Source organism: Macrotis lagotis, chromosome 6 (assembly GCF_037893015.1).
Source record: "Macrotis lagotis isolate mMagLag1 chromosome 6, bilby.v1.9.chrom.fasta, whole genome shotgun sequence".
NCBI lineage: Eukaryota > Metazoa > Chordata > Mammalia > Peramelemorphia > Peramelidae > Macrotis > Macrotis lagotis.
The window spans coordinates 27,808,341-27,835,014 of NC_133663.1; the positions used below are offsets into that span (position 1 = coordinate 27,808,341).

A 26,674-nucleotide genomic window follows, 5' to 3' on the forward strand; every position below is an offset into this window, starting at 1 on the left:
GGCGTAGGAAAAGCAGGTAGAGGGACCATGGTGACTGGTGAGGATGATAGAAAGAAATCCAGTCAGTAGAGACAGGGATGAGGTAGAGTGTGTCTCAGGTCCTTCCTGAAGTAATCTTTTGACAGGTAACTCCCAAAAGGGACCTCAGGATAGAGATTCCTCAAGTGCAGGAAAGTAGCTCTGGTGATGACCCCTTTGGTTATCTCTTTCATGGAAATCTTACAGGAAAGAATTTATTTCTATTACTTTGTAAACTTGTGTAAGGCATCACAATCCTGGAGAAAAGTCTTGAGTTTTGGAATTGGGGGAACTAGGTTTGTGCCCTGGCTCTGCCATTCATTACCTGAGTACACTTGAATGAATGACTCAGATGTTATGTTCCTCATATGTAAAGTAAAGGTCTTAGACTAAATGTCCCCCGAACCCTATCTAGCCTTAACTTCCTGGAGATTATAATTGCATATACATCAGAGAGTTGTTGGGAGGATCAAATGTGATAATATACTAACAGCTCTTTGCTAACTGTAATAAGCCATAAAATATTAGTATGATAGAGGTTTATCATTTCAAATCTTCGCTCAAAGTAAGATGGAGGTGACCCTAGGTTCTCAAAAGCCTGTACCAGTAGAGCACAGATTTTGACAGGTTTTGCCAAGCTGGAAAGGTTTCAAGTACAGATGGGGATGGACTCTGAATGTCTCTTGTCTTAAGTTCTAACCTACCCAAGTTTGGAGAAGCTCTATACCAGAGTGGCTATAAGGGTTGTATTCATGGGTCATTGCATATCCCTAAGACCATCTATACAGTGAGAGACAACGAATGTTGGTCTTGGACTCAGGAAGACTTGTTCAGATTCTGTCTCTGACAGTACCTTTTGGATCATGTTAAAGGAAGTTTTAACCTCTGAGATATAAACACTTTGCCATTTATTAGGTGTACCCACACCTAGAATTGGGTGGTTAAATAACAAAAGAAAAACTGCACATATGGATTTACCTTGTATCCCATTGAAAATTATCAGAAATACTATTTTAAGGAAGAGGAAAGTAGAAAATAGAAATGAGAGAAATAAAATGATTTTTGTTATTGAATTCACAGCTACTAAAAAAAATGAGAAAGTTCAAACCCCTGTATTAATTAAAAGATAATGTCCACAGGCCAAATCATTACCTCAGGGTAGTTAGTCTCCTGCTATCTGATGAATGCTATGGTGCCAAGAAGTAAAATGAAACCATTTGTCAAACATGATCTTAAAGGAGAAGCTGAAATATTTATTTTCGAAGAGGGATGTTGTAAAGCTATGATTATATTGGAATCTATTGACTTAGTTTTGTTCATTAACATGCTGGTGAAATTCAGAAAAGATCTTAGCTTCCATCTTTTGGGGGAGAGGCATAAAGTAAAGAATAACTATCTTCAATCAATCAATCAGAGAAGACCAAATGTGATCCTGAAAATAAAGAAAACCAAGGGGTTATTTACTTTCTGATGAACCCTGGAATTTTGAAATTGGAAGGAACCTCACATTTGTTCTAATTCAACCTTTTTAGGAATTCCTTCTACAACATCTCCTATAAATTCATACTTCACTTAAAGTCCTGTCATGATGAGTCAGTCTGTTACCTCCTGTGGCAGCCTATGCCGTTTGGGTAGATCCATCTAGTGGGGAGGTTTTTTTGGTTTTAGTTTCTGTCTGCAATCAGCTTACATAAACCTTCCTGCACCTTTCACTCACTTGTGAGTGTTGGGGCCAAGGTAATCCCTCTTCTCCATGACAGTCTTTTGAATACTTCAAGACAGCTCCCAAGCCTCTTTGTCCAGGTCTTCTGTTAAGTTCTTTTGCTAATGCTTAGGTGATAGGGTTTTCATCATCTTAGATGTCCTCTTTTACACATTGTTCATCTAGTTGATGTGTCTAACCAGGGAGGAGCAATGTCCCTTAGAGAGTTCCTTCATCATCTTAGTTTTGTTACACACACTCCATCTAGTTGATAGTAATGTAACCTAGGATCCATGCTTTTTTGTTTTGTTTTGTTTTGTTTAGCTTCCATATCAAGCTATTGACTTAGATTGTGCTTGGAGTCCATGAAAATCCACAGGAATTATCTGACCTCCCCAGTCCTAGGCCTGTGAAATTTAGAGTTTTCATTTTACCCTTTGAACTCAACTTAGGACTTGACAGTTATCTTTACCTTTTCATTCGAATTAACTAGGTTGCACAGTGTATAGAGAATTGGATTAGAAATCAGGAAGATGAAAGCTGAGCTCTGTCCTCATACACTCACCAGTGATTCTAGGCAAGTCACTTAGCTCTGTATCAGTTTCCTTAAAAAGTTATATGAAAATAATAACAACACCTGTCCCTTTTCTTCCTTAATATTAGTATGAGCCCAAATGTATACACTTTCAGATTTCTAGGTGATTCAGATCCCAGAATGCCATCAGTGTTGTACCTTCAGTGAGGTCACTGATAAATGTTTAATAACTCAGGGCTAAGGAGAAATGTCTGGAGCACTCTCCTAGAGGCCCTCTGCCAAATTGATATGGAGATTATTCCCTTCTTGTCTCATAAGTCACTCATTTTACTTGACATTAGTGCTTATCTAATGCACTTAAAAACTAAAAGAGGATGGAAAAGTGGATAAGAAAATAACCTAACACTTTGCTGCATACAAGAAATACAATTAAAAATAAACATACAAATATGTTGAAAATGAAGCACCAGAACAAATTTTCCATTCTTCCCCATAAAAAAATCAGATATTTCAAAGATAATTTGAGAGAAGCCAATAATAGAGACTCAAGGGAGTTCTATCTGGAGAATGTTATATTTCAATGTAGGCAGTGAAGCAATATTATTAAATGTTTATGTTGAAAAAAAAGTTAATTGAATGGCAGACATACATAGCTGCACATTAATTGTAAGAGGCTTCTCTTTCAGAAGTAGATAAATCTTACTGTGATACTGTGATAAATGTAAAACCATAAAGTTAAACTGGCTGTTGGAAAAAATAATTTGAATAACTTATAGAATCTTCTTAATGGCATTATTAAAGAATATCCATATTTTTCAATATCAAATGATACCTTTACATAAATTGATTAGGCATTTGGGCACAAGAAGCATAATATTACAAAAAAGCAGACATATTAAAGACCATGTTTATAGACACAATTCTTAAAAAATAATTTAGAGACTAAAGCAATAAATAGTCCCAAATCCCAAACTAATACTTACATTCAGGCTCTACTCTAACTCCCCGATCAGGAAAACAAATGAATATTTAACTTGGCATATTTTCTTCCATTCCTCCCTCATCTTCCCTTCCCATATAGCTAGCTTTCTATACCACATACTAGGTCACAGAATGAATAAGAATTTTATCTGGCCATAACCTTAAACATCCTATTTCCCAAGAAATTAGAATCAGGATATACATGGTAAGCTCATGATTGGTTTAGAAATCCCATAGAATCTTTGGCAATTCTCTTGGCCCAGCTATATGGACAAAAACAACAGAAAGATGCTGGCCCTGTGTTTTCCTGACTGTTATTTCCCAGGGTCTACAATATCTTTGTGCCTCTCTGACCCTGCAGCATTAGTCCTTAGACCTGGTGCTGATTGCCTGCTTTAAAGCAATGGTCTCCAAGTGGTATAGGCCTTATCCCCAGATGTATGTGATCAGCCAGTCAGAGGACAGAAGTGCTCTCTATCAATTTTCCTCCATCAGCAATCTTAGAACTTCTTTCCACAAATATAACATACCCTCCCCTTCAATGTTCCCCTACAATTTCTGCCTCCTTAACTTCCTTAAACAGTTAAATGAGAATAATGACAGCACTTATCTCTTTTCTTCCTTATTATTAGTTCGAGCCCAAATGTATATGCTTTCAGATTAGAACATCAGGCATGGGGCTTTCTAAGGTGGCATGCATCATCACTCCCACATATGTTTGGTGACTTCTCCATTACCTTCATCCTGTCTACCTAGAGTTGTGGAATTTGACATTTGTCTTTACAATATCTCCCCTATTTGTCTTCTCCATTCCACTCACAAGATTCTCACCCAAGTAGAAGGGGGAGGCAAAAAAGTGTGCATAAAACAATCAAATCATATCAGAGATATAAATTTCAGTACATCAGCCCATAGAAACAGACAGAAACTACTTTTCAGTCAGAGCTTGATTGTGTGAGGAATACCATGTTTTACATTTCTGTTCTAGGCAACTGTCCAAGGTTCTGAATTACAGAGAAAACTTACCTGTATCATAAGGAATTTCCTCAAACTGGGAGTGGTTCCCTATAATATTGAAATCCTTATCTGTCTTCTGAATCCCTATGAACAGCACCCCCTTCCTGCTGTTAATTGAATCTTGTACTGTCTCCTTTCCTGTTTTCCAATTTCTCTATTTGAAACAATTGAATTTTTAGAAAAGTAGCCAGAATGTGTTTGTGAATAGACCATTCTTCCCTGCAAATAAAGAAAATAAATTTTAATTTTCTAAATACACTTTAAAAAAAAAAATCTACTCTTTTTTAGTATAGTGGTGTGATCCTTCTACCTAAATCAGAGGTTTTTAATCCAGAGAACTATATTTCAGTAGAATTAGTTGCCTTCAAAATTCTCTGTATTTTGTCTCATTTAAAAATATCACTTAAGTTTGTCAGACTGCCAAAGGGTATACTTAGATATAGAAAAGGTTAAGAACTCCTGGACTAGAAAAAGACTTTATGCCCAAATCGGTTTTAGCTGTATTGTTAATAAAAAGTATAATGGTGATGCCATTTAAATTCACTGCATGAAATGTTTATAACATTTTAAATCTATATTTTCATACATATAGATATGTGTATATACAAATACACATATGTATGTGATTTTATAGCTATTGTTGTTCTGATTGAATTGGTTTAGGCATATCTGACTTTTCATGCCCCCATTTGGATTTTTCTTGGCAAAGATACTGGAATGATTTGCCAATTCCTTCTTCAGCTCATTTTACAAATGAAGAAACTGAGGCAAATGGGGTGAAATGACTTGCTTAGGGTCATAAAACTAGTAAATTTCTGAGGTTACATTTGAACTTAGAAAGATGAGTTTTCTGATTCCAGGCTTAGTGATTTGTCCATTGTGTCACCTAGCTGCTTGCTGTCTCTCTCGTGTGTGTGTGTGTGTGTGTGTGTGTGTGTGTGTGTGTGTGTGCCTCAAATACCTCATGAGGTTGATTCTGTAGAAAGACTTGTGCTCATTTTATAAATTGTGATTGAGGTTCACAGAAGTTACCTGATCTTTGTACATGGACCCTCCACTGATCACCTGTTTTAGTTAGGATTTGAGCTTCCTAACTACAGACCCATCACTCTACCCCTTGTGCTGTACTCCCTCACTGAGGCAACTTAGGAAAGTGGAAAATAGTAGCAATGTAAAGTCTTAATCACTTAGCACTTACTAGTATTGTGATCTTGGTTAAATCATTTTAAGCACCATCTGAGTGCCTCAGTTTACTCATCAGAGTTATTTTTTTCTATTTAAGTAGCTCTAGTGCCTCTTAAGAACCCTAGCACACAGATACATCATAAATAGTTAATGAATCATAAAAAAATGTGAGAACAACAGTTGTCCTATGAGCATCATCATGTTAAAGGCCACATTAAGTCAGGATAAGAATGGGATCTGTGATTTTCTTCCTGAAGCAATTGTATGTGAGTGGGCACCTTCTCTGCACCTGTCACCTCTAGAGAGTTGCCCAGGGACTGAGAGTTAAGTGACTAACCCAGAATCATGCAGACAATTCATATCAGAGGCAAGACGCATAACCCAGGTCTTCCTGGTTTCAAGGCCAGCTCCATCTCCACTACCCACTACCCACTGTTAAATAACATGTAAGAGATAGCATTCTATTTTCAAAACATCATAACAAGATGAGATAAGAACACCTTGTTTTGCATTATCTTGGGTTTATTTTGTATTTATTCCACAGCTATTTATTGTATGTATACCTGTCTAAGTACATCTTATCTTCCCTCGATAGAATGGAGCCTTCAAAGGAGGAATGGCTTCATTTTTCTTGGTCCTCCTGGAACCCCAACACAGTTTCTGGCACGTGGTAGACATTTAACATGGATTTGTTGATTGACTGACCTTCCTATCCTGTTTGTGTCATTAAATAGTGCTTACACTGGTTAGTGAACCATCCCAACTATTCTTCCCCAAGCACTAGAATGGGAGGAATCACAGGGCTCCTTCCTCCCATTGATGTCTCTTCCTGAGTCCAAAGCTCTGATTAATGTGTTCTGTTTATGTGAAGGCATCTCATTTTGTGATTCAAAATTAATGAAGCTACAGAATGAATGGTCAGCATGAGCTCCCTTCTGCCTGTGGGAAAGCAGAGTGACTCATTTTCACATTGCTGATTAGCTGTGACTGATGAGGGACCCTGCCTGCCATTATATGGAATCATGTCCATGGGACAAAATCAAGGGCATCACCTTCTGTGCTGAGCCACAAAGGTGTCCATGTCCAGTAATGCATCACACAGAGAAGGCTTGCATCAAGCCAGTACCAGCAACAGGACCACTGGGTCATCGCAGGCCTTCCCTCTTGATGAAACTTTCCATCAAAAGGAGGGAACAAAGGAAAGGAGCTATTGCCATCACCCCAGGCAATCAAATTCCAATTAGAAGAGATAACTTAGACTTGCCCTCTCTGCTTGGCCTCTCCATATCTGGATTCAATTCTGCATGTCAGCAGGTACTTCCTCCTTATGTGGCAGGCCCTAATTCTTCAGAGATACAGATAAAGAAATGAAGTATTACCTGCCCTCAGAGAGACTGCATTCATCTGGGGGTAGGGGGGGGGGAGCATAACATTCTAGGGAAGTCAATGCAAATCTCTGTCTCTTTTTTTAATTCTATCTCTAACTCTCTCTATCCATCTCTTTCATTTATCTATCTCCTTTTCTGTCTCTCTCTTTCTATCATTTATCTGTCCATCTCCTTTGTCTATTTACCTAAGTATCTCCCTTTCTCTCTGTCTTTATTTCTGTCTCTCTTTTTGTCTTTCTCTGTCTTTTTTCTATCTCTATATATTTAATCTATCTCCCTCTCCTTTTCTCTTTCTTTCTATCTCTGTCTTTCTGAATCTATCTTTCTGTACCTCTCTATGATTTACTTATGTATCCTTCTCCCTTTCTTTGTCTTTAATCTCTGTCTCTTTATTCTCTATCTTTTTTTCTATACTTTTCTGTCATTTCTTATCTATCCATCTCCCTTTCTGTTTCTATCTCTCTGTGTCCTTTTTTAATCTAACTATATTTTTTCTATTCCCTTGGTATAATTTATCTATCCATCTCCCTCTATCTCTGTCTTTTTTTGTCTCTCTCTGAATCTCTCATTCTATCTTTCTCTAGCGCTCTCTATCATTTACTATCTTTCATCTCCCTTTCTCTTTTTTGTCTGTCTCTTTTTTCTCTTTTTTCTATTTCTATTATCTATTTATCCATCCATCTCCCTCTCTCTATCTCTGTCTCTTCTCTCTCCTTCTCTCTGTCTCTCTGTCTGTTTCTCTCATAAATTAATTTGGCTGGAGGAGTGTCATGACAACTGGGGAGATGAGGAAAGGCCCCATGTAACAGGCAGCATTAAGCTGATTCTGGAAGGTTGCTAGGGACTGTAAGAGATAAAGGTGAGAGGATGTATATCTAAGGCATGGGGAATAATTTGTTTATAGACAACATGTTTTAGGAGGCAGTAGTTTATCAAATAGCAAATAGGGCATTTGGCTGGACCATGAGTGCACCTGAAGGGAGTGATGTGGAAGAAACCCAAAGATGTATCATTAAGACATTAAATATTAAATTTCAATTCTAAGGGTTAGAGGTGAGGAGTCTCAATCAGTTCAGCCACGAGAGAGCTCGTGCTAATAGGAAGGCAAGAAATTGAATAGAAAGGAGAAGGGAGCTATTTCTTGTTGCTAGAAACTAAGGTTGCTATAATCTGATCCTTGAAAAGGTCACAAAGGAGGTATTGTGAGATCTATCATTTCCATGATGCAGATCCTTTCCAAACCACTGATTCCACTCAGTAGATTTGTTTTAAATACATGCTAAATGCACAGCATCATCCCCATTTTGCAGATAAAGAAAATGAGGCACAGCAAGATGAAGGGTTTTGATCATGGTGAATTATCTTGTGGGTATTAAAGACTAGTTAGTGGTAAAGAACTCAGGTCTTTCTGTTTCTCAAACTGTAGGTTCTAGTCACCAGATTATGCTGTACTTTAAGGACAAATAATCCAGGTTCATCTCTGAAACTGAAACAAAAATTCTGTGTAGAAAGAGCTGTTAGTCCTAATAGGAAATAAAAAGAGAAGGCTGATCTTGGAGTCAGAAGGACCTGAGATCTAGTTATTAAGCATTCATTAAGCCCCAATGTGTACCAAAAGCTGTGCTAAGAACTGCTGATTACAAAGAAAGACCAAAAAAGTCTGTTTTCTTTCTTTCTTTTTTTTTAATATTTTATTTATTTGTTTTTTCCAATTACATGCAATGGTGATATTTATCAGTCTTCTTTTGCAAGTTTTACAATTTACATTTTTCTCCCTCCCCCCTCCCTCTGACAGAAAACAATCTGTTATAGGCTCTACATTGGTAACGTGCGAAACAATAGATCTATATTGATCATGTTGTGAGAAAAGAATCAAATCCAAACAGAAGAGAGAAAACATTAGAGAGAGAGAAAAATGACATATAAGACAAAAAAGTCTGTTTTCAAAGGTTGCTCTGTCCAGTGGAGGAAACAACAAGCAAATCATTATGTACAAACAGGCTATATACAGATAAATAGGGAATCATTGACAGAAAGGAAGCTCTAGGGATTAAGAAAAACTTCTTTTAGGAGATGAAATTTTAGGCGAGGCTTGAAGGAAGTCGGGAGATGAAGATGATCATGAGAAAATTCCAGGTCTAGGGGTGATGGATAGCATTTGTGGAACAGCCAGGAGACTAATATCACTAGAACAAAGCATATTTGATGGGTTGTGTAGTGGAAGAGGAAAAGGGCTCTAGGTTATGCTGGAACTTTGATAACCAAACGGAAGTTTTTGTCTTTCATCTTGGAGATGATAGGGAGCTCCTGGAGTCAGGGTTGGGGAGAGAGAGTGTGGCTAACATGACTTATACTTTGACAATTGAATAGAGGATGAACTGGAGTGGGGGGCAAGACCTGTAGCAAGCAGACTTAGGTAGTAGCCTACTGCAGGAGTCCAGGTATGGGTATTGTCTCTGAAACATTTCATTAGTGTGATCCTGGCTAATTTATTTACTTACTCTTTCAAGTTCTAGGTAACTTTTTTTTGGTTTGTTTTTGCAAGGCAATGGGGTTATGTGACTTGCCCAAGGCCACACAGCACTAGGTAACTTTCTAAGACTATTACCTAGAACCCACTTCCCAGAAAGCAGAGTGGTCCAGGGAAAGACTACTTGGTTTGGAAAGAATTGAGGTTCAGTCCTGGCTTGCCTTATACTACTTAGGTGATATATTTGATAAGCCACTCAACCTCTGATGAGGGATTTGGGCTAGTTTGACTCTCAGGTCTTTCCTATCACTTATTCTAAGATGTAAGATCTGTAATCATGGAGAGAGTTCCCATCCTGGATGTTCCCTAAATTAACAAAATCACAGGTCTAGATTTCCCTTTCCTAAAAGAGAGAGAACTTCTTCAGTGGATTTGTGGTTCCACCAATGTATCTTGTAACTCCTCCTTGCCTGTCAGTCTTGACTCTTTTCCATGTCTTTTATTTACAAGATACCCATTTGCTTGGCACCTTTCTCTAGTTTCCTAGGCATTGAAAGGAGTACATGGTATGAACATTGTTCATCTTTCACTCTCATCCCATGACATGGGCACCTTTTCCAAGCCTCCATTTCTCCCATGGCATCCTTTTTTTGCTTCATCTCCTGCACATCTCTTGATAGGTATTGTATCTGCTTTTGCAGTGGCACTGTCTCACTCACTCCCACTGGCATCTCTCTGCTATCTTTTGAAGGGGAGTCACATGACATTTCTCCCTGGGTTCAGTTCATATATTGAAAGCTGTCAAGGCAAAGCAAAACTTGGAAATTCTCTAGCAGAAATCTGAGATTCATTTGGTCTTTGCCTAATTTTTGTTTGTGTTTCAGCTTAAGCCTTTGGCAGATGTGAAACCCTGAATATAAAAGAATAAATAGAGAGGGCCTTCCCTGACCTTTGTGTTGGGGAATAAAAGAATCACCTCATTTCCACTTGGTGGAACTCATTTGGAATATACAGCTCCTGTATTAAGTGTGCTGCTGCCCTGCTGAGTCACAGTGAATGTAGATATCCCCTGCTAAGTGACCTTTTAAAGACTTCTTTACAAATTGCTTTGGAGTGTGCTAGTGGCAAGAGGTTAAAAATAATTGGGATCAAACACATTACATGGGAAAGAACTTGGTTATGATCACACACACACACACACACACACACACACCCTGGAACAATGGGGGAAGCCTGAGACCTAATTGACATTAGACTAGGACTGAAGGCAAAAGCCAAAAAGAAAAAAAAAACCACCCTCTTACCTGTGGATCCCCATCAAGTGTGTTTCCCAAGTTTATTCAATGTGGACACAGCATTAATGAGCATGATATTTAGTAAAAATAATTATTTAATAAATTTTAAATAAATATTTAAGCAAATTTTATTTGCTTAAACCAGCCATGTTTGGAGTCAAGAAAAAATAGGTTCATATCCTGCTTCTGATCCAAGTTGAACTCATTTTCAGTCTTTCCCCTTTATTTAGGTGATCAGAAACAAGTCAACCTCCTGCAGCCTTATTTTCTTCAACTATAAAATGGAGATGTTAAAGTTCATTGTTTACTTCAGGGTTGTCATAAGGCTCAAATCAAATCTGGAATTGGGTGTGGGGCATATGATGTCATTTGTAAAGAAATACTTTTGCCTTTTGCTACAGGGAAGAGTAACTTGGGGAACTGAGAGGATGCTCAAATTCACCTAGCCTATATTTTTCCAAGGCAGAAATTGAGTCTGAGTGAGGCCTTGCTATCTCTTACTGAAAGAGATGATGTTGGCAAAGAGCTCCCCAAATTGTAAAAGAGCTTTGTAAATACAATCCATGTTCTTGCTGCCATTGTGATCTCCTCTCCCTGAGCAGCTTTGTAGAAAGGGAGATCAGCTAGGATGCTCTGGAATCCCAGAGGATTTGTGGAGAAACTATTAATGCTTGTAACTAATTCCAGCCACGACTGGATTGGTTTTCAAAAAGGATCCTGTGTCCTCCCCTTTCAGAAAGGCATTTGTGTTAGTGGTGGTTGATCTTCCACATGTCAAATAAGTGGTACATCCTGAAGTCATCCTTAATGAGAATTATAGAGGTTGAGGAAATGAATATGACAGTAAATACTAAAGGGAATGATTGTAAAAAAATCTCTCTCTTGGTTTGAGGCAAATGAATGGCAATGGGCATTTTGTTACAGGTGGCTGATAGGTGGTACAAGAAGGAGAGTGACCCAGAAGCTTATTTCATCTGGACCTTGGGTATTGCCTTCACTTTAATGTGCAACTTCCGTGTTTGGCTAGTAATTACAGTTTGTTTGATAGAGATTCTGATTTAGGTTTTTTAGACATCGACTTATGAGGTCTCTCCTAACTCCATGTCTGTCATCTATGATCACGAACCAGCACCAAACAAACAACAGTTAGAATTTTCTCAGGCTTGTGTTAGTTTCCTGGTTAGGAGTGGCGGCTAATAGCCTCAGTGAGTATATATGCAAAGAGCTCAGCCTGTCCTTGTTAGGGAAGGATTGGCAGTCTCTCTACACAACTGTTGTCCTCAAAAAGTTCATTCAGCTCCTTAGTTGTTGATTTCATTGCCTCTTTTCTCTTTCTCTACCAGTTCATAGTAAGGCTTAGTAAATTATCTCTCCTTTTTTAGGCATCCTCCATTTATTTGGGTCTGATTTTACATGACAAGCATCCCTCTACTTTGTTTTTCAGACTGAAACCTTGGAAACATGATTTTCTTGGGACTCTTGGCTTTGCTCGTCCTGCCAAGTACAGCGCTTAACACCAATTTTCCTGATGAAACCATTGCAGAACTGTCTGTGAATGTATATAATCATCTGCGGGCCACTGGGGAAGATGAGAATATTCTCTTCTCTCCTTTGAGTATTGCTATTGCAATGGGAATGGTGGAACTGGGAACCCATGGGTCTACTCTCAAAGAAATACGTCGTTCCATGGGATATGAAAATTTGAAAGATGGTAAGCCACGTTCAGGGATGTTTGTTTCAAGTGGCTTTGCATGTTGCTTTCAGATCAAAAAATCAGGATCACATCATTTCAAGAATTGGAAAGGAATTCTTAATCTCTCTAGTCCAATCTCTGCCTGAATAGGAACACCTTTTATAGCATACCCTAGCTGAGGACCCCCAATGAGAGGGAGCCACACATTCCTGACTACTAGGAATATTCATCTTATGAAACAAGATTTTAGCTTGCTATCCTAGTTCTCATTCCTTCCACCTTCTAGGGCCCGGTTGATCAAGTGAGATTCTGTTACTTTTAATGGTCGTAGTGATAGTAATAGTAGCGAGCAGCAGTAGCACAACAGCAGTAGTAGTTGCAACAGTGGTAGTAGTAGCAACAGTAGCAGCAACAGTAGAAGCAACAGAAGCAAGTTATGGATATGTATAGCTGAATGTAGCAATCTCATTGATTTTGTGGTAAAATAGATATATCAGGATAAGATAGAGGACCTTTTCCTCTCTTCTGACTCAAGTAAGTGACTAAACCAAGTCACGTTTTTATATCTAGAAAAATGGGCATTTCTTCCTTTCCCATAGGAATATGACTGTTTAATCTAATATGAATATTTTAGCTATCACTAAAACCTCAAAATCTTGCTTTATGATCAGTTGCTAAGGTATTCTGATTGATTCTATCTCTAAATTTTTCAGAAAATCTTTGATTTATAGCTATCAGGCAGCTTAAACACCATTTGGTTATTTGGTTAAGTACCTTCTAAAGTCACAGAAAAAGAGAAAGTCTGGAGCCCAGGTCCTTTGACAGTAATTAATTTGATAGTAATTTTCTACTTTACTACTTTGTCTCATCCTAATGAACATGAGAAAGTTTGAGCTTACAAAAGTATTTACACAAATACTCCATGTGAATACCTGGGATGGGTTCTCCAAACTTACATATGTCATGTTGCCTTTGAGCTAGCTGCTTCCATTCTGCCTTCCTCATGGAGCACAGCAAACTCACTGATGAGAGCGCACCATGCTGAGCGGTCCTGGTCTCCAATTCTATACAATCAATTCCAGAGTTCTTCAATGAGACATTCAGGTGTCTTGGGGTAGCTTATCCAGCCCCCTTGTGAGTGCTTGGCCCTGTGTGAATTCTCCATAAAAGAGTTTTGGGTTTTTTTTGGCAAGTGTACATCTGTCATTCTAACAACGTGCCCAGGCCATCATAGCTGCCCTCTCTTTAGTAATGATGGAATATGGTATGCCATAGAAGTTACAGAAACAATCATACCCCTTGACACAATAATCATAGTCTTGGGATTATGCCTCATGAGAATGCATGTCAGCAAAAAGGAGAAGAAAGTAATCTGTTCAGAGATTTTCTCAACAGAATAATCTATTTTTGTAAAAGCAAGTTAGATATCTATCAGTATGAAAATACAATTAAATAAATTGTAGTTAACTAATGTAAATAAAATGTGGTGAACTTAATGTCATTCTAGTAGTTGATAAAATGATATTTAAAGAAATTAAGATGACAAATATTATGAGATATGAAATGACCTTTAGGAATAATGATCCATCCTGAAGCAGGAGAAGCCTACCTAAAAACCCAGATATAGTAGGCTTGACAAGAGGAAGAGGCAGAGGAACCTCTTAGAAACTTAGAGGGAGGCCCTAAAAAATTGCTGCAGTTATTTAAATTTATGTAAATAATTACAAAACAATTTTAAAGTGTTATAGTGTTGCTTGATATCATTTGTTTAAAAAAAAGTTGTGTGTGTGTGTGTGTGTGTGTGTGTGTTTTAATATAAGACAAAAAGATTTCTAGAGAATTGAAACAGGTGGCTGACCATTCTGGATGACAGAAAGTGGGGTAAAAAAGAAAGGTCCTTTCTAGGGTTAAATTTTGTAGTTCTAGAAAGGAGATATATGTAAAGGGTATTGGTATTGGTGTTTTCTACTTGAACAGAGAACAATATGGATTCAGCCTTCCAGTCAACTTCAGTAAAATTAAAGACATTCTTAATGTTTTCCAATTTGCCTAGTTCATCAACTTCTTAATTATCTAGCCTCACCAAATAGCCATATGATCTTGAATAGATCACTTAACTTCCTCAAGTTCCTCATTTTCTTTACCTATCAAAAATGTTTGAATTAGATGTTGCAGGTTTTTTAAAGTATGATTAAACAAAGAAATTTCTAGTTAAAAGTAAAAGGAATATATTTGACTTAACTTTCTAACTAATCAAAACTAATCCTCATGTTAGAGAATGTTTCTATTGAATCAGCAGAATTAGTTTGAAATTTCCTTCCTTCCCATTTTCTCATCTATAAAACAAGGAGGCTGGGGTAAAGATAATCTTTTCTTCTACATTTGTCTTTTTGCTGACCATTCTGAAATGGAAAATTAGTTTTTATCAGGAAAAGTAGAGAAGAATGCTCTTACTACCCCTCACTCCTCCATCCCCAAATACTACTCATTAGTCCCCAGCCCATATCTTCACCTACCCATATTGTTACCTTTTTACACCAAATTCCTTAGCCCTTCCACAACCTAGTCCTAGTTCCTGTGCTCATACCCAGGAAAGTCTAGAATATACTTAGGGCAATTGAAAGGGTCCTTTTCTTCAGAAGGGGCATTGAAGTGAGAGATAGAAGACCTAAGTTGAAATCCCATGTCTGCCCTTTCTTAGCCCAAGCACAGTCCTGAACCAAGTCATAACCTTTTTTGGCCTTAGTTTCCCCAATTATAAATGAAATGACTTCTAAGAACCTTTCTGACTCTAAATCAATAATCATATATATATATATATATATATATATATATATATATATATGTATATATATATATTATCTATATATATGCTTGATTTTCCATATTGACTTCTAAGATTCTTATAATCTCAAAATCTTAATCTCCCATCTATTTTCACAAAGCAAACAGTTTGTAAGTTGAAAGCACCTACACAGTAAGAACATGCTGCCATTATGATGCCAGATAAGTTAAGTTCCATCAGGATTTTCTCCAATGTTGTTTTCATTGTAGAGCCATAATTAGACCTACAGTGTATCTGAATCGTTATAGTCATGAGCTGAGTTATTTCTGTTCTACCTTTTTCTGCTTTTTAATTCAATTTAAGAAACCTCTCCTTTGACTTCTCAGGGGAAGAATTTTCCTTCTTGAGGAATCTCTCTAACATGATAACCACTGAGGAGAACCAGTATGTAATGAAAATGGCCAACTCTCTCTTTATTCAAAATGGATTCCACATCAATGATAACTTCGTGCAGATGATGAAAAAGTACTTTCATGCTGAGTTTGATCATGTAGACTTCAGTCAGAATGAGGCTGCAGCCAATCACATCAACAAGTGGGTGGAGAATCACACCAACAGTACGTTTTTCTCATCCTTTCTTTACCTTTGTTGAAAAATAGTTTGTATTAGAATTCATAGGTGTAATTAATTTTTCTGAACAGATCCGGAAAAAGGGAAAAATCCAGGTATTTCCCTGTATTATGTTCTGCAAAATATAAAATGGCAGAGTTGGATATCTGAGAGGTACCTCTAGTAAAAAGAAAGATTAATTAGATTGCAGATACCTCAGCAATAATTTTGAGATCCGGGCACATGATATCATTCAAGTAGGCAGGTCCCAGTGAGGAAACTCCTCCCACTGGTTGCGGATTGACTAATACCCTTTTAGACAGTGACATGAGCTACATCACTCAGTTGGATGTACTAGAATCTGAGTCTTCCTCCTCAAGATCTATTTATTGCATGATACTACTTTTCTTGCATATAGTATAAGCTGAAAGAAAAAAAGGAAAAATATTGTGAGTGTAATGGTATCTTTTAAAATACATAATATAAAATATGTGTATATATAATATTCCACTTTTTTTCAAATGAAAATTCAATCTTTTTTCTCACTTTAAAATGTCAAATGAGTTTAAATTAGAAAAAACTTATGCCACAATGACAGGTTTTATTTAAGCAGATGATAGTGGTCAAATAAAGGAGGAAATTACCTTAACATTATATATACTGTACTTCCTGAAATAATAGTTTTAACATTGCCTGAACATAGTAATTTTTCTCCAAAGGGGATATTATATAGAATGAAGGAAATTTGAAAAGAAAACCTATCATTTAAAAACATTGACTGAGTCACATTCTTCTGTCAGAAGGGTTATTGCTAATATAATTTGTGAGGGTCTAAAACAAGCTTCAGCTCCATGTTGAAATATAGGAACAAAATTGCATTCCTTTTACTTTTTCCCCTTACCTTCATAGATATATCAAGAATAGAAAATCCATCAAAAAATGAGTCGAGTTATTGCGGATTTTTTTCTGTCTATAAACTCTTATGAAAAGAACCTCTTTTTAAAATATATATATTATATATATATATATATATATATATATCAAAGATAGAAAATTCATCAGAAATGAGTCTAGTTATTGTGAATCTTTTGTCTTTAAACCCTTATGAAAAGAGCCTCTTTCAAAATGTTTTTAATGGTGCTTCATTCCCAAGTTTAGAATGGTCAGTTTGAGGAAAATGCGTTTGGAAGGTCACAGGCAGACCGACCTTGACCAAACTAAAGCAAGTCCTTATTCAATACTACAACAGAGCTGGAATCTCATCATTATGAGCATTTCTTTCAGCAAAGACAACTGCAAGTCTTCCAAGGCTGCCCTTCCCAAGATATCCTTGTCTTTATTCATGATTATGTAGAAACACTTTTACGTCATGTCTTATGCACCTGTTTATGTTAGTCTAATTAAAACCAATTCCATTTATTTTGGGAGCTACTCCCAGAATGTACTCTGAAAAAGTTCTAATGGGAAAGGATTTTGGCCCTTTAATTGATGTTTTTAGCTATCACACAACAGATATTATTGTGTAATATATTGTGAAAAAGATCATGGAATTAAACATCTTTGGTGTGAAACTGAACATTTTGATTCAGCAAAATTCCTTCAGAAAAGAAAAGTGAGCATTTGGATTCATAGTTACTTTGTGGGTAGAACTAGAGTCATTCTTTGTCCTTGTTTTCCCTCAGATTTTCTAGCTTCTCACTTGTTTTTTCTTCTGCTCATTTCTACTCCATCAGGTCTAGTGAAAGATTTGGTATTAGCTAGAGACTTCAGCTCTTTGACTCACCTGGCCCTCATAAATGCTGTCTACTTCAAAGGGAACTGGAAATCACAGTTTAGGCCTGAAAATACAAGAACCTTCTCCTTCACAAAAGATGATGAAAGTGAAGCTCAGATTCCAATGATGTACCAACAAGGAGAGTTTTATTATGGTAAGTAGAGCCCTCAGTGTGGATGTCGACACACTCTGTAGCTTGGTGATGTGCTTAGAGGCTTCAGGGACCCTGATATTCAAATGGCCCTATGATCTCATTGGTGTACCTACTCCTTTCAGCAACTCATCCCAGACTTTTTTTTTAATCCACGTCTTCTAATAAATTTTCCACGGGACTGTGCCCAACATACTGAGGCCTCCTTTTCAGTCTCTTGATATTCCTTGGATAGCAATGGAACATGAGGGCTGTAAATTGAAATTCTTTTCTCTCAATATAGATTTCTATATAAGATTGTTTGAGATACAGTTCAGCATTCTTAGTCTTATTCAGAAAGACCTCTTATCTTTAAGTTGGCTATTCTGAGGATGCCTAAAATGACATTCCTATACATGATGCTCTTGTATGAGGGCAGACTATGCCTGGAAAGAGGCAGTTTCTTAGTTGAGGATTTCTTTTTGGGGAATTATGAAATGAATTCTTGTTCACAAAGAATCCTTTGGCTTTTGTATGTTTTTCAGTGAGTCATTTAGATTATCCAGGCCTTTTCATAAGTTGATTTAGAAGCTTGGGTAGAAGGCATTGTGCTAGAATTTCTAGGTGATCAAATTAGTAAATAGATATTTAAGTACCTTTGATGTGGCAGGCTGGGGGATGCAAAAAGAGGCCAAAGGCATGCTCTTCCCTCTAGGAGTTTACAGTCTAAAGGTATAGGTGTGGAATGTGGTAGATGAGAATGAACAATTGATTCTACACTATAATCATTGACTAAATTTGAAGGAAGTCAAGAGGCTTAAATTAAACCACTAGTTACAGATAAAAGGGTAAAATCTGCTTTGAAAAAGAGAAAATTGAATAGTATGAATTTTGGACAGCTCAGCTCTTGTGGTGACTGACAAAGAAGAGAATAAAATACATGAAATGGTCTCTTCAGAATCATTAGTTATACTCTTTGGTCCATTGGCCATAGAGTAGTGTTGGAACCAGTCCATTTAAAGATTGTTTTGCTTTCTTTGCCTTCAGTAGCCGAGTCCATGTGAAATCATGACAGTTGAGAAAACATCTCTCTTCTCTTGGCCAGATCTGCATGAGCCAGGCAAGGCCACTTTCCTAATTTTGACATCTTAATCTTGCCAAACATGCCAAGTTGCCCAGTGAGTGCAAAGTAGCTTTGTAGAAGGCTTCACTGGTGTAGTTAAAAAAAAAGCACTGGATTTATAATTGGATCACCGGGGTTTATGTCCCAACTCTACTACTGATTATCAGTTTGGCCTTGGGGAAGTCCCTTTACCAATCTGGTCTTTTTATTTTTCAATCATATTGATTCTTTATGACCCCATTTGAGGTTTTTCTTGGCAAAAGATATGAGTAGTTTTCCATTCCTTTTTCAGCTCATTTTAAAGATGTGGAAACTGAGGCAAACAGTTACTAAGAGTACCAGATTTGAACTCAGGTCTCCTTGACTCTAGGACTAGAGCTCTGTCCACTATACATCTAGCTACTATTAATCTGGGATTAAGTTTCCACTTCTTTCACAAGATGGGCAGAACTAGATGACCTCTAAACACCCCTTTCAGATATACAGCTATATTCTGTGACTTTCCTGGGCTCTTGTTTTAGTTGAGTTTTCAGTTCATTCACTTTTTTGAAGTATTTTGTTTTTATCTAACAGGCTAATTGACTCTTTTTCCCCAGAGAAGTTTTGTTCATTATCATGATGACATTCACTCAATGTATCATTTTGTCCATAATTTCATATTTTATAGTAAATCAGAAGGGAAGACTTTTTTTAGGTTTTTTGCAAGGCAATGGGGTTAAGTGGCTTGCCCAAGGCCACACAGCTAGGTCATTATTAAGTGTCTGAGGCTGGATTTGAACTCAGGTACTCCTGACTCCAGGGTTGGTGTTCCATCCACTGTGCCACCTAGCCACCCCGAAGACTTTCTTTAAAGCAAAAGAATGTAAACAAATCTTTGAGTTCTCTTGAATTTGAGTCACAATTCCAAATCAACCTTACTGGTTATCCTCCTTTTCAGATTTGAAAGAAAACTAAGGAATGGATCTTTGCTATGGTCCATTGAGCTTGTTTTCTGTGGTCTTTCATTCATTTTATAGGGGAATTTAGCGATGGTTCCAATGAGGCAGGCGGCATCTATCAAGTTTTGGAAATACCTTATGAAGGAGATGAGATAAGCATGATGCTTGTTCTGTCCAGACAAGAAGTCCCACTAGTCACCTTGGAACCATTAGTGAAGCCTCAGCTGATTGAAGAATGGGCCAATTCGGTGAAGAAACAAAAAGTCGAAGTGTATCTACCAAGGTGAGACCTCCGAGAGGCTTTGAGTGGGTGTCTCAGTCTGATCCTGCCCTCCCAGCAATGAACTTGGCTCTGGGCCTGCAAACAGATACCACCCCTGTCTTCAGGAAGCTTACGATTAGCCTGTAAGATCCTGGAGTGCAGGGGCCTGTCTTCTGTCTTTTTTTGTGTCTGACTCATGGTAGATGCCTTAATAAATATATATCGACTGTCCTATTGAGGGATCTAAATTGCACAGTAGAGTGTAAGTTTCTTGAGGGCAGAAATTTTCCTTTTTTTGGTCATTTTAATCTAATGCTTAACATAGTTGGGACAGTGAGGAGGCAAACTCCAGGCTTGGAGTTCAGAAGAGACTCACCTTTCTGAGTTAAAATCCAGTTTCAGACACTTACTAGCTGTGTGATCCTGGGCAAGTCACTTCACTCTGCCTCAGTTTCCTCATTTATAAAATGAGCTAGAGAAGGATATGGTAAACCACTCCAGTATCTTTTCCAAGAAAACTGCAAATGGGAAGTCATTGAAGAATTGGACAGGATTGAACAACAGCAACTGCCTGGCAAAGATTAAGCAGTTAATGGAAATTTGGTCCCTTCCCTCTTTTCTCTCCTATTCTTGTATGATGAACTTCTTTTACAGTTGAAAAAAATATCCAATGAATATGTCCACAGGATAGTAATTATGCTGTTATCTCCTTGGACTGAGAAGATATGTAATGACAGAAAACAACAATGGATTTAGCAATGCATTTAAATGAAATTGGACTTTAATTAAACAGTATGAACATTTCAAAAAATAGCAGTGTAGTATGAGGCATATTCAGGTTACAGAAGACATATTTCTTATTTATTGACTCAAACACCTAGCATTTATGGAGCATGTTTAGGTTAGCAAAATGTTTTACACATATTTTATTTGATAACCCTCAGGCGTATATTTTTATCACCATTTTTCAGATGAAGAAACTGAGGCAAACAGCAGAAAAGTGATTTTTCTAAAGTCAGAAACTAATAAAAGTCAGAGACAGAATTTAAAGGTTGTTGTTCCAAGCCTAAGACTGCCTACTTATCCAACTAGCTGTTACTAGCCAAACAGTTGCAGCCCACCACCTGCAAATGACTTACTGTCCTTAGAGCTCTTTCATTCTCCTCTTGACCCTTACAAGTTAAAATGGGAGTCTCTAAGCTAGGAAGTACAGACATGATTACAAGTGGGAAAAATGCAGAAGCTGAGAAACTAAGCACTCATTCTCTATTTTCAATTAATGGTATGTTTAATACTAGCAGGGTATTGATGAACATATAAGAAATGAAATGGCCCTAAAAAGATAAAAGATATTGTTCCTATTTTATGCTAAATGTTAATTCAAGAAATTTTTGAAAGACCCATTTATTGTAAATAAAATGTTATGTTTCTCTAGAATCTTAATTGATAGTTGGCTTTTGCATATTCAGATAGAAAAATGAGATATTATTACAGTATCTTGTACTTGGTAGGTACTCATTGAATGTTAGTAAAAATGAGTCAAAGTCATCATCAAACATGTATGAAGCACCTACTGTATACCAGATTCTGTTCTAAGCATTGGAGATATAAAAACAGATAAAAAAGACAGTCCCTGCTCTCCAGGACCTCATGCTCTACCAAAGGAGAAAACGTACAGACATAAATCTCATGCGTGTCCATATCTATGCATGCACAGGTGTGTGTGCATGTGTGTATGCATATGCATATATAAAATAAAATAAATTGGAAATAATCAACAGAGGTAACTAGCATGGAGGGAGATTGGAAATTATATAACCTTTTTTTTAAACACTTTGTACAGATTTTGTACAGAATCAAAGCTTATTATGTCACTGATTGCAAAGTTGGTTACATGATCCCAGAAGCTTTCTATATAGGAATACCCCCCCAAATGTCTAAAGAATCTTTGACCTTTGTTTGAAGGACCCTCTACAGAATTCTCTACTTCCCAAGTAATTATACTTTTTTAAAAGGGAGGTCCATTTTTAAACAGACAAGAGATCCAGTCTCATTTCTATGAGAAAGTTCTTTAAATATTTGAATTCAGCCATCAGCCCCACCCTTCCTCCCCCAGATCTTTTCTTGACCAAACTTTGCCAGGCTGTTTGTAATCCTCAAATGATTTCCTGGTGGATTTTCACCCTAGGATCACATTCTCCAGAGGCTTCTCATGGAATGCAGCTAGAATTAAACCTTCTTGAAGTAAACCAGCCATGACAGAAGATAGTAGTATTACTACCGTTTCCCTTATTGTCCAGATGGCTATTCTGCAGCTGAGCTAATGCATTACTCAGAGACGAACTAATAATCCATTTTACAAAACATATATTCACAGGGCAGCTAGGTGGCACAGTGGATAAAGCACCGGCCTTGGAGTCAGGAGTACCTGGGTTCAAATCCGGTCTCAGACACTTAATAATTGCCTAGCTGTGTGGCCTTGGGCAAGCCACTTAACCCCATTTGCCTTGCAAAAGTCTAAAAAAAAAAACCCAAAAAAACATATATTCAAATACCCTGAGTAAAAGCAGTTCTCAAGGTGATTAACAAGAAGTTCAAGATCAAAGCAGATAAAAGCCTCTAGCAAGGAGATGAAAAGAAGTCTGTCAGTCAACAATATTTATTAAGCCTTTATTGTATGGAAACTAGGCAAAGCAGTCAGCAGGGAGATTCCCTAGGTCTCAGGAACTCTCCTCCAGTGTCCTAAAAACTGCTTTTATATTCTTCTTTTCCAAAGGAAGTTGGGTTCCAGACCAGTGGAGCAAGGAGCAAGCAACTTCCCCAGATCTGCACCATTGTTTCCATGCTCATACCAGGCCTAGCTGAAATATTGAAAGCAACTCATGCCTCCCCTTATCTACCAGCATCTTAGCTCACAACTTTCCATCCTGTGACCTTTGTTCTCCTATAGCATCATCTTCCTAGCATAGTATGGTTCCACCCTTGCCAAGCTGGACCCTGGACTTCTAAGCCATGTCACCTTATTAGACTTCTGTGTTCTCTTGACATCTGATCAACTTGCAAGCCACTAAATCCCCCCAGCCCTTTTTCAGATAAACTTGTCCACATTGCTTCTCCTAAACTGTCCTTGAGAAGTTGATTTATCAATGATAGATCTTCATATTTATTAATTTGGAAGGTAGACAATTACAGATTTAATCTTATTTAATTTGGTCCATCATTTCTGCTCATTGATATTTTTTTTGGTTCTAGACTCTTAGTCAGCATGTTAAGTATCTCTCCTGGATAAGTTTTACAAGAGCTGATGAAATTTTTTCACTAGCCTCCCCAGTGACATTTTTATGTAAGGACTATTCATCAAAATAATAATAATATAACACTTGTCATTTATTAAATATTGTTGTTCCAAATGCTTAACAATTAATTAATTTTGTCCTTGAAAGATAGGTACTATTATTATAATACCCATGTTTATAGATAAGGAAACTAAGGTGAAGGGTGAGTGACTGGCCAGGAATCACTCACTTGATTAGTATCTAAGAATGAATTGGCACTTTCTTGACAACAGACCTTACACTTTATCCATATGCCAAATGTGTCCTCAGGGAGGGAATGACATTTGCATCTTTCCAATTAGATATTGTCATGTGAAAACAATTAGCCACCAAATAGTTGATTTTTATAGATAATTTATCTTGAAATCGAATCCATTTGACCCTAGAGCATTACTAATTAATCTTATATAACTACATAAATGAGCTGATCAGGACTCATTTTGTTCAGTTTATGTCAAATTCAAAATGAGTTGAACTATTAAAATAATCATTTAGAATATATTATGGTTTCCTCTCTCTCTTCTCCCTTCTCTCTCTCTCTCTCTCTCTCTCTCTCTCTCTCTCTCTCTCTCTCTCTCTCTCCCTCCCTCCCTCCCTCCCTCCCTCTCTCTCCTTTTCCTTCCCTCTCCCATCTTCTTCCATCTTTTCTCCCTCCTTCATTCCTTTTCTTTTCCCTCTTTCTCTCTTTCCTTCTTCCTCCTTCCTTCCTTTCTTCTTACACTAAGAATCATGGGTTCTGCATTGGATTAGATTCGATGATACTTCTCACACTTCCCTGGAACTCCAAGGGACAGTGGCAATAGCTTCATGTGCTAAGAGCCCATTAGGATTTAGAGGCAGAAGATGAGATTTTATCGATGCACTAAGTAAACGCTTCATAAATATTTTATGTTCTGGCTCAAACATGTTCACCAGGAAATGTGACCTACAGGCTCTGTCCACTGAGAAATGAAAGACTCTAGCCAAGGAAAATTAAATCTTCATTTTCTGAAAGTTCCTATCCAATTAGGAAGTGAACACTTTCGTTTACTGGTTTGTATTAATTCCTGAATTGCTAATCAAGGCAGTGTTAATCATATTTTTTTGGTCGTTTTTAACAGGAATTCTGTGAAATCTTAGGTTGAATTTCCCCAGCTTTAGGGAAATATACCAAGCAGTAGGTGAAGACTGCTTTAGTCTTTGCTGCCAACTTGTTCATTACTTAAATTTTAATGCCACCTAATATTATAAAACTATCTCATACCTTTTTTCTCCCTCCAAAAGGCCAAACTGAACCTGAGAAAAGTTAAATACTCTGAAATTAAAGACGCCAGATAACTGACTTTACTAATGAGTTTGTGCTCAAGCAAAGATTGTCCAACCCCTTTTACTTAGAATTCTTTTCATTTTCTTATCTTCAAAAAATATTAAGTATTTAGTTTCCTTCATGAAATGCCAGTTGTCCTTGAAAATACATCATGAGTTTTCTGTAATTTTAATTTTGTCCTATATACCCCTCATGGCTGGCATTCTGTATAAATAATTTATTACATTATGTGAGTGTTTATGCAAGCATCTGAAATTTTTGTCTTAACTGGTCCGAGTTTGCTGTGGGTTTGGTTGTTGTTTTTCCCTATGAAAGATGTGTGTGCCTATTTAGTAACAAAACCAGCCTAGATTTCTCACTTTGTTCTTCAGTTCCTATTTTTAGAATCTTGTTTCTTTTTCTCTAATGGTGAGAACATTTTAATACTTGATGACCTTTAGTAGCCTCAACATATTGACCTACGCCTTCCAAAAATAATGGGTCATATTCAAATAGTACCTTCAGACATGTCTATGTTACCTTATTGGACCTCTTGACAAGGTGATGATGTCAAAGTGATTACTATCCCCTTTTTACAGATGAGAAAAATAAGACTCAGTAGCATTAAGTGATCTGCCCAAAACTAGTGTCTCACGAAGATTTAACCCAGAGTCTCTGATTTTAAGTTGCACTCCCTTTTCACTATTCCCCCCATTCTCATGAGTTGTAGTGACAGCCATCGCATTAGAACCATGGTAACGTGGTTCTAAATCTGATCTGAACCAACCAGTTTTAGACTTTTAGGAATTATCTAAAAGTAATCTCAAAGTATTATCTAAAAGTAATCTCAAAATTATCTAAAGCAATCTCAAATTCTTAGGGATTTATCAATATAGAAGCATCTTCTTACATTGTCTTTATTTTTTTCTTTGAATTCCATTTTCTCACTCTGGTTATTTACCTTCAGAGACTGAATTCAGGACAGTTAGTTGGGGTACTTTTCCTGTCACCGAACCTGCAGAGAACATCACTGATTGATAAACCACTGAACTTTGGCCAAAGTCTCCCTCTTCCTTTTCTGTCCTGGTTTTAAGACCCCCTCCTTTCCTGATGATTCTTACTTGTTCAATTTTCATTTATTTCTCTTGCTCTCATGGGCCTCACTCTCCTCTCCTCTTGATTTATGGAACCAAATACCAGACCCTGAGCTTCACTGTGAAATTCTTGAGAATAGAGATCACAAAGACAGCCCAATTTTGTTCACACTTTTTGGTTTAGGTAAGCAAAATTGTTCTTCTATTCAAATTTTAAAGAAACAGTTATTTCCATTTTTCTTACTCAACAAACTTGGGAAGCTCATGGAATGAAATATAATTAATTCTGCTATTCTTAAAAATATATTTTAGTGATATTATTTGTTTTTCTATCACCTTACTTTCTTGTTTCCCTCTCCTTCCTTTCCCAGAGAGCCATTCTCTTTTTTCTAACTCTCAATTCTTTTGTTTTTGAATTATAAAGATGTTATATGCTTCCTTTCCCCCACCCCCCACAGAAGGCAATTTACCAATCTTTACACTGTTTCCATGGTATACACTGATCCAAATTTAATGTGATGAGAGAGAAATCATATCCTTAAGGAAGAAAAATAAAGTATAAGAGATAGCAAAATTATATAATAAGATATCAGTTTTTTTTCCCCTAAGTTAAAGGTAATAGTCCTTGGTCTTTGTTCAAACTCCAAGGCTCTTTATCTGGATACAGATGGTATTCTCCATCGCAGACAGCTCCAAATTGTCCCTGATTGTTCTACTGATGGAATGAGTGAGTCCATCAAGGTTGATCATCACCCCCATGTTGCTGTTAGGGTGTACAGTGTTTTTCTGGTTCTGCTCATCTCACTCAGCATCAGTTCATGCAAATCCCTCCAGGCTTCCCTGAATTCCCATCCCTCCTGGTTTCTAATAGAACAATAGTGTTCCATAATGTACATATACCACAGTTTGCTAAGCCATTCCCCAGTTGAAGGACATTTCCTTGATTTCCAATTCTTTGCCACCACAAACAGGAACACTATGAATATTTTTGTACAAGTGATGTTTTTACCATTTTTCATCATATCTTCAGGGTATAGACCCAGTAGTGGTATTGC

The 26,674-nt window shown here is 37.2% G+C and overlaps 1 protein-coding gene across 1 annotated transcript in view; it reads left to right on the plus strand.

Moving 5' to 3' along the window:
- SERPINI1 (serpin family I member 1) overlaps positions 1-26,674 on the plus strand; it is a 101,002-nt gene that overhangs the window by 58,718 nt on the left and 15,610 nt on the right. Inside the window, exons 2-5 of the mRNA XM_074190858.1 lie at positions 12,036-12,302; positions 15,456-15,686; positions 17,412-17,606; positions 19,722-19,926. Of these exons, the coding sequence (XP_074046959.1) occupies positions 12,053-12,302; positions 15,456-15,686; positions 17,412-17,606; positions 19,722-19,926 (881 nt within the window). The 5' untranslated portion in view covers positions 12,036-12,052. The remainder of the gene's footprint in view (positions 1-12,035; positions 12,303-15,455; positions 15,687-17,411; positions 17,607-19,721; positions 19,927-26,674) is intronic.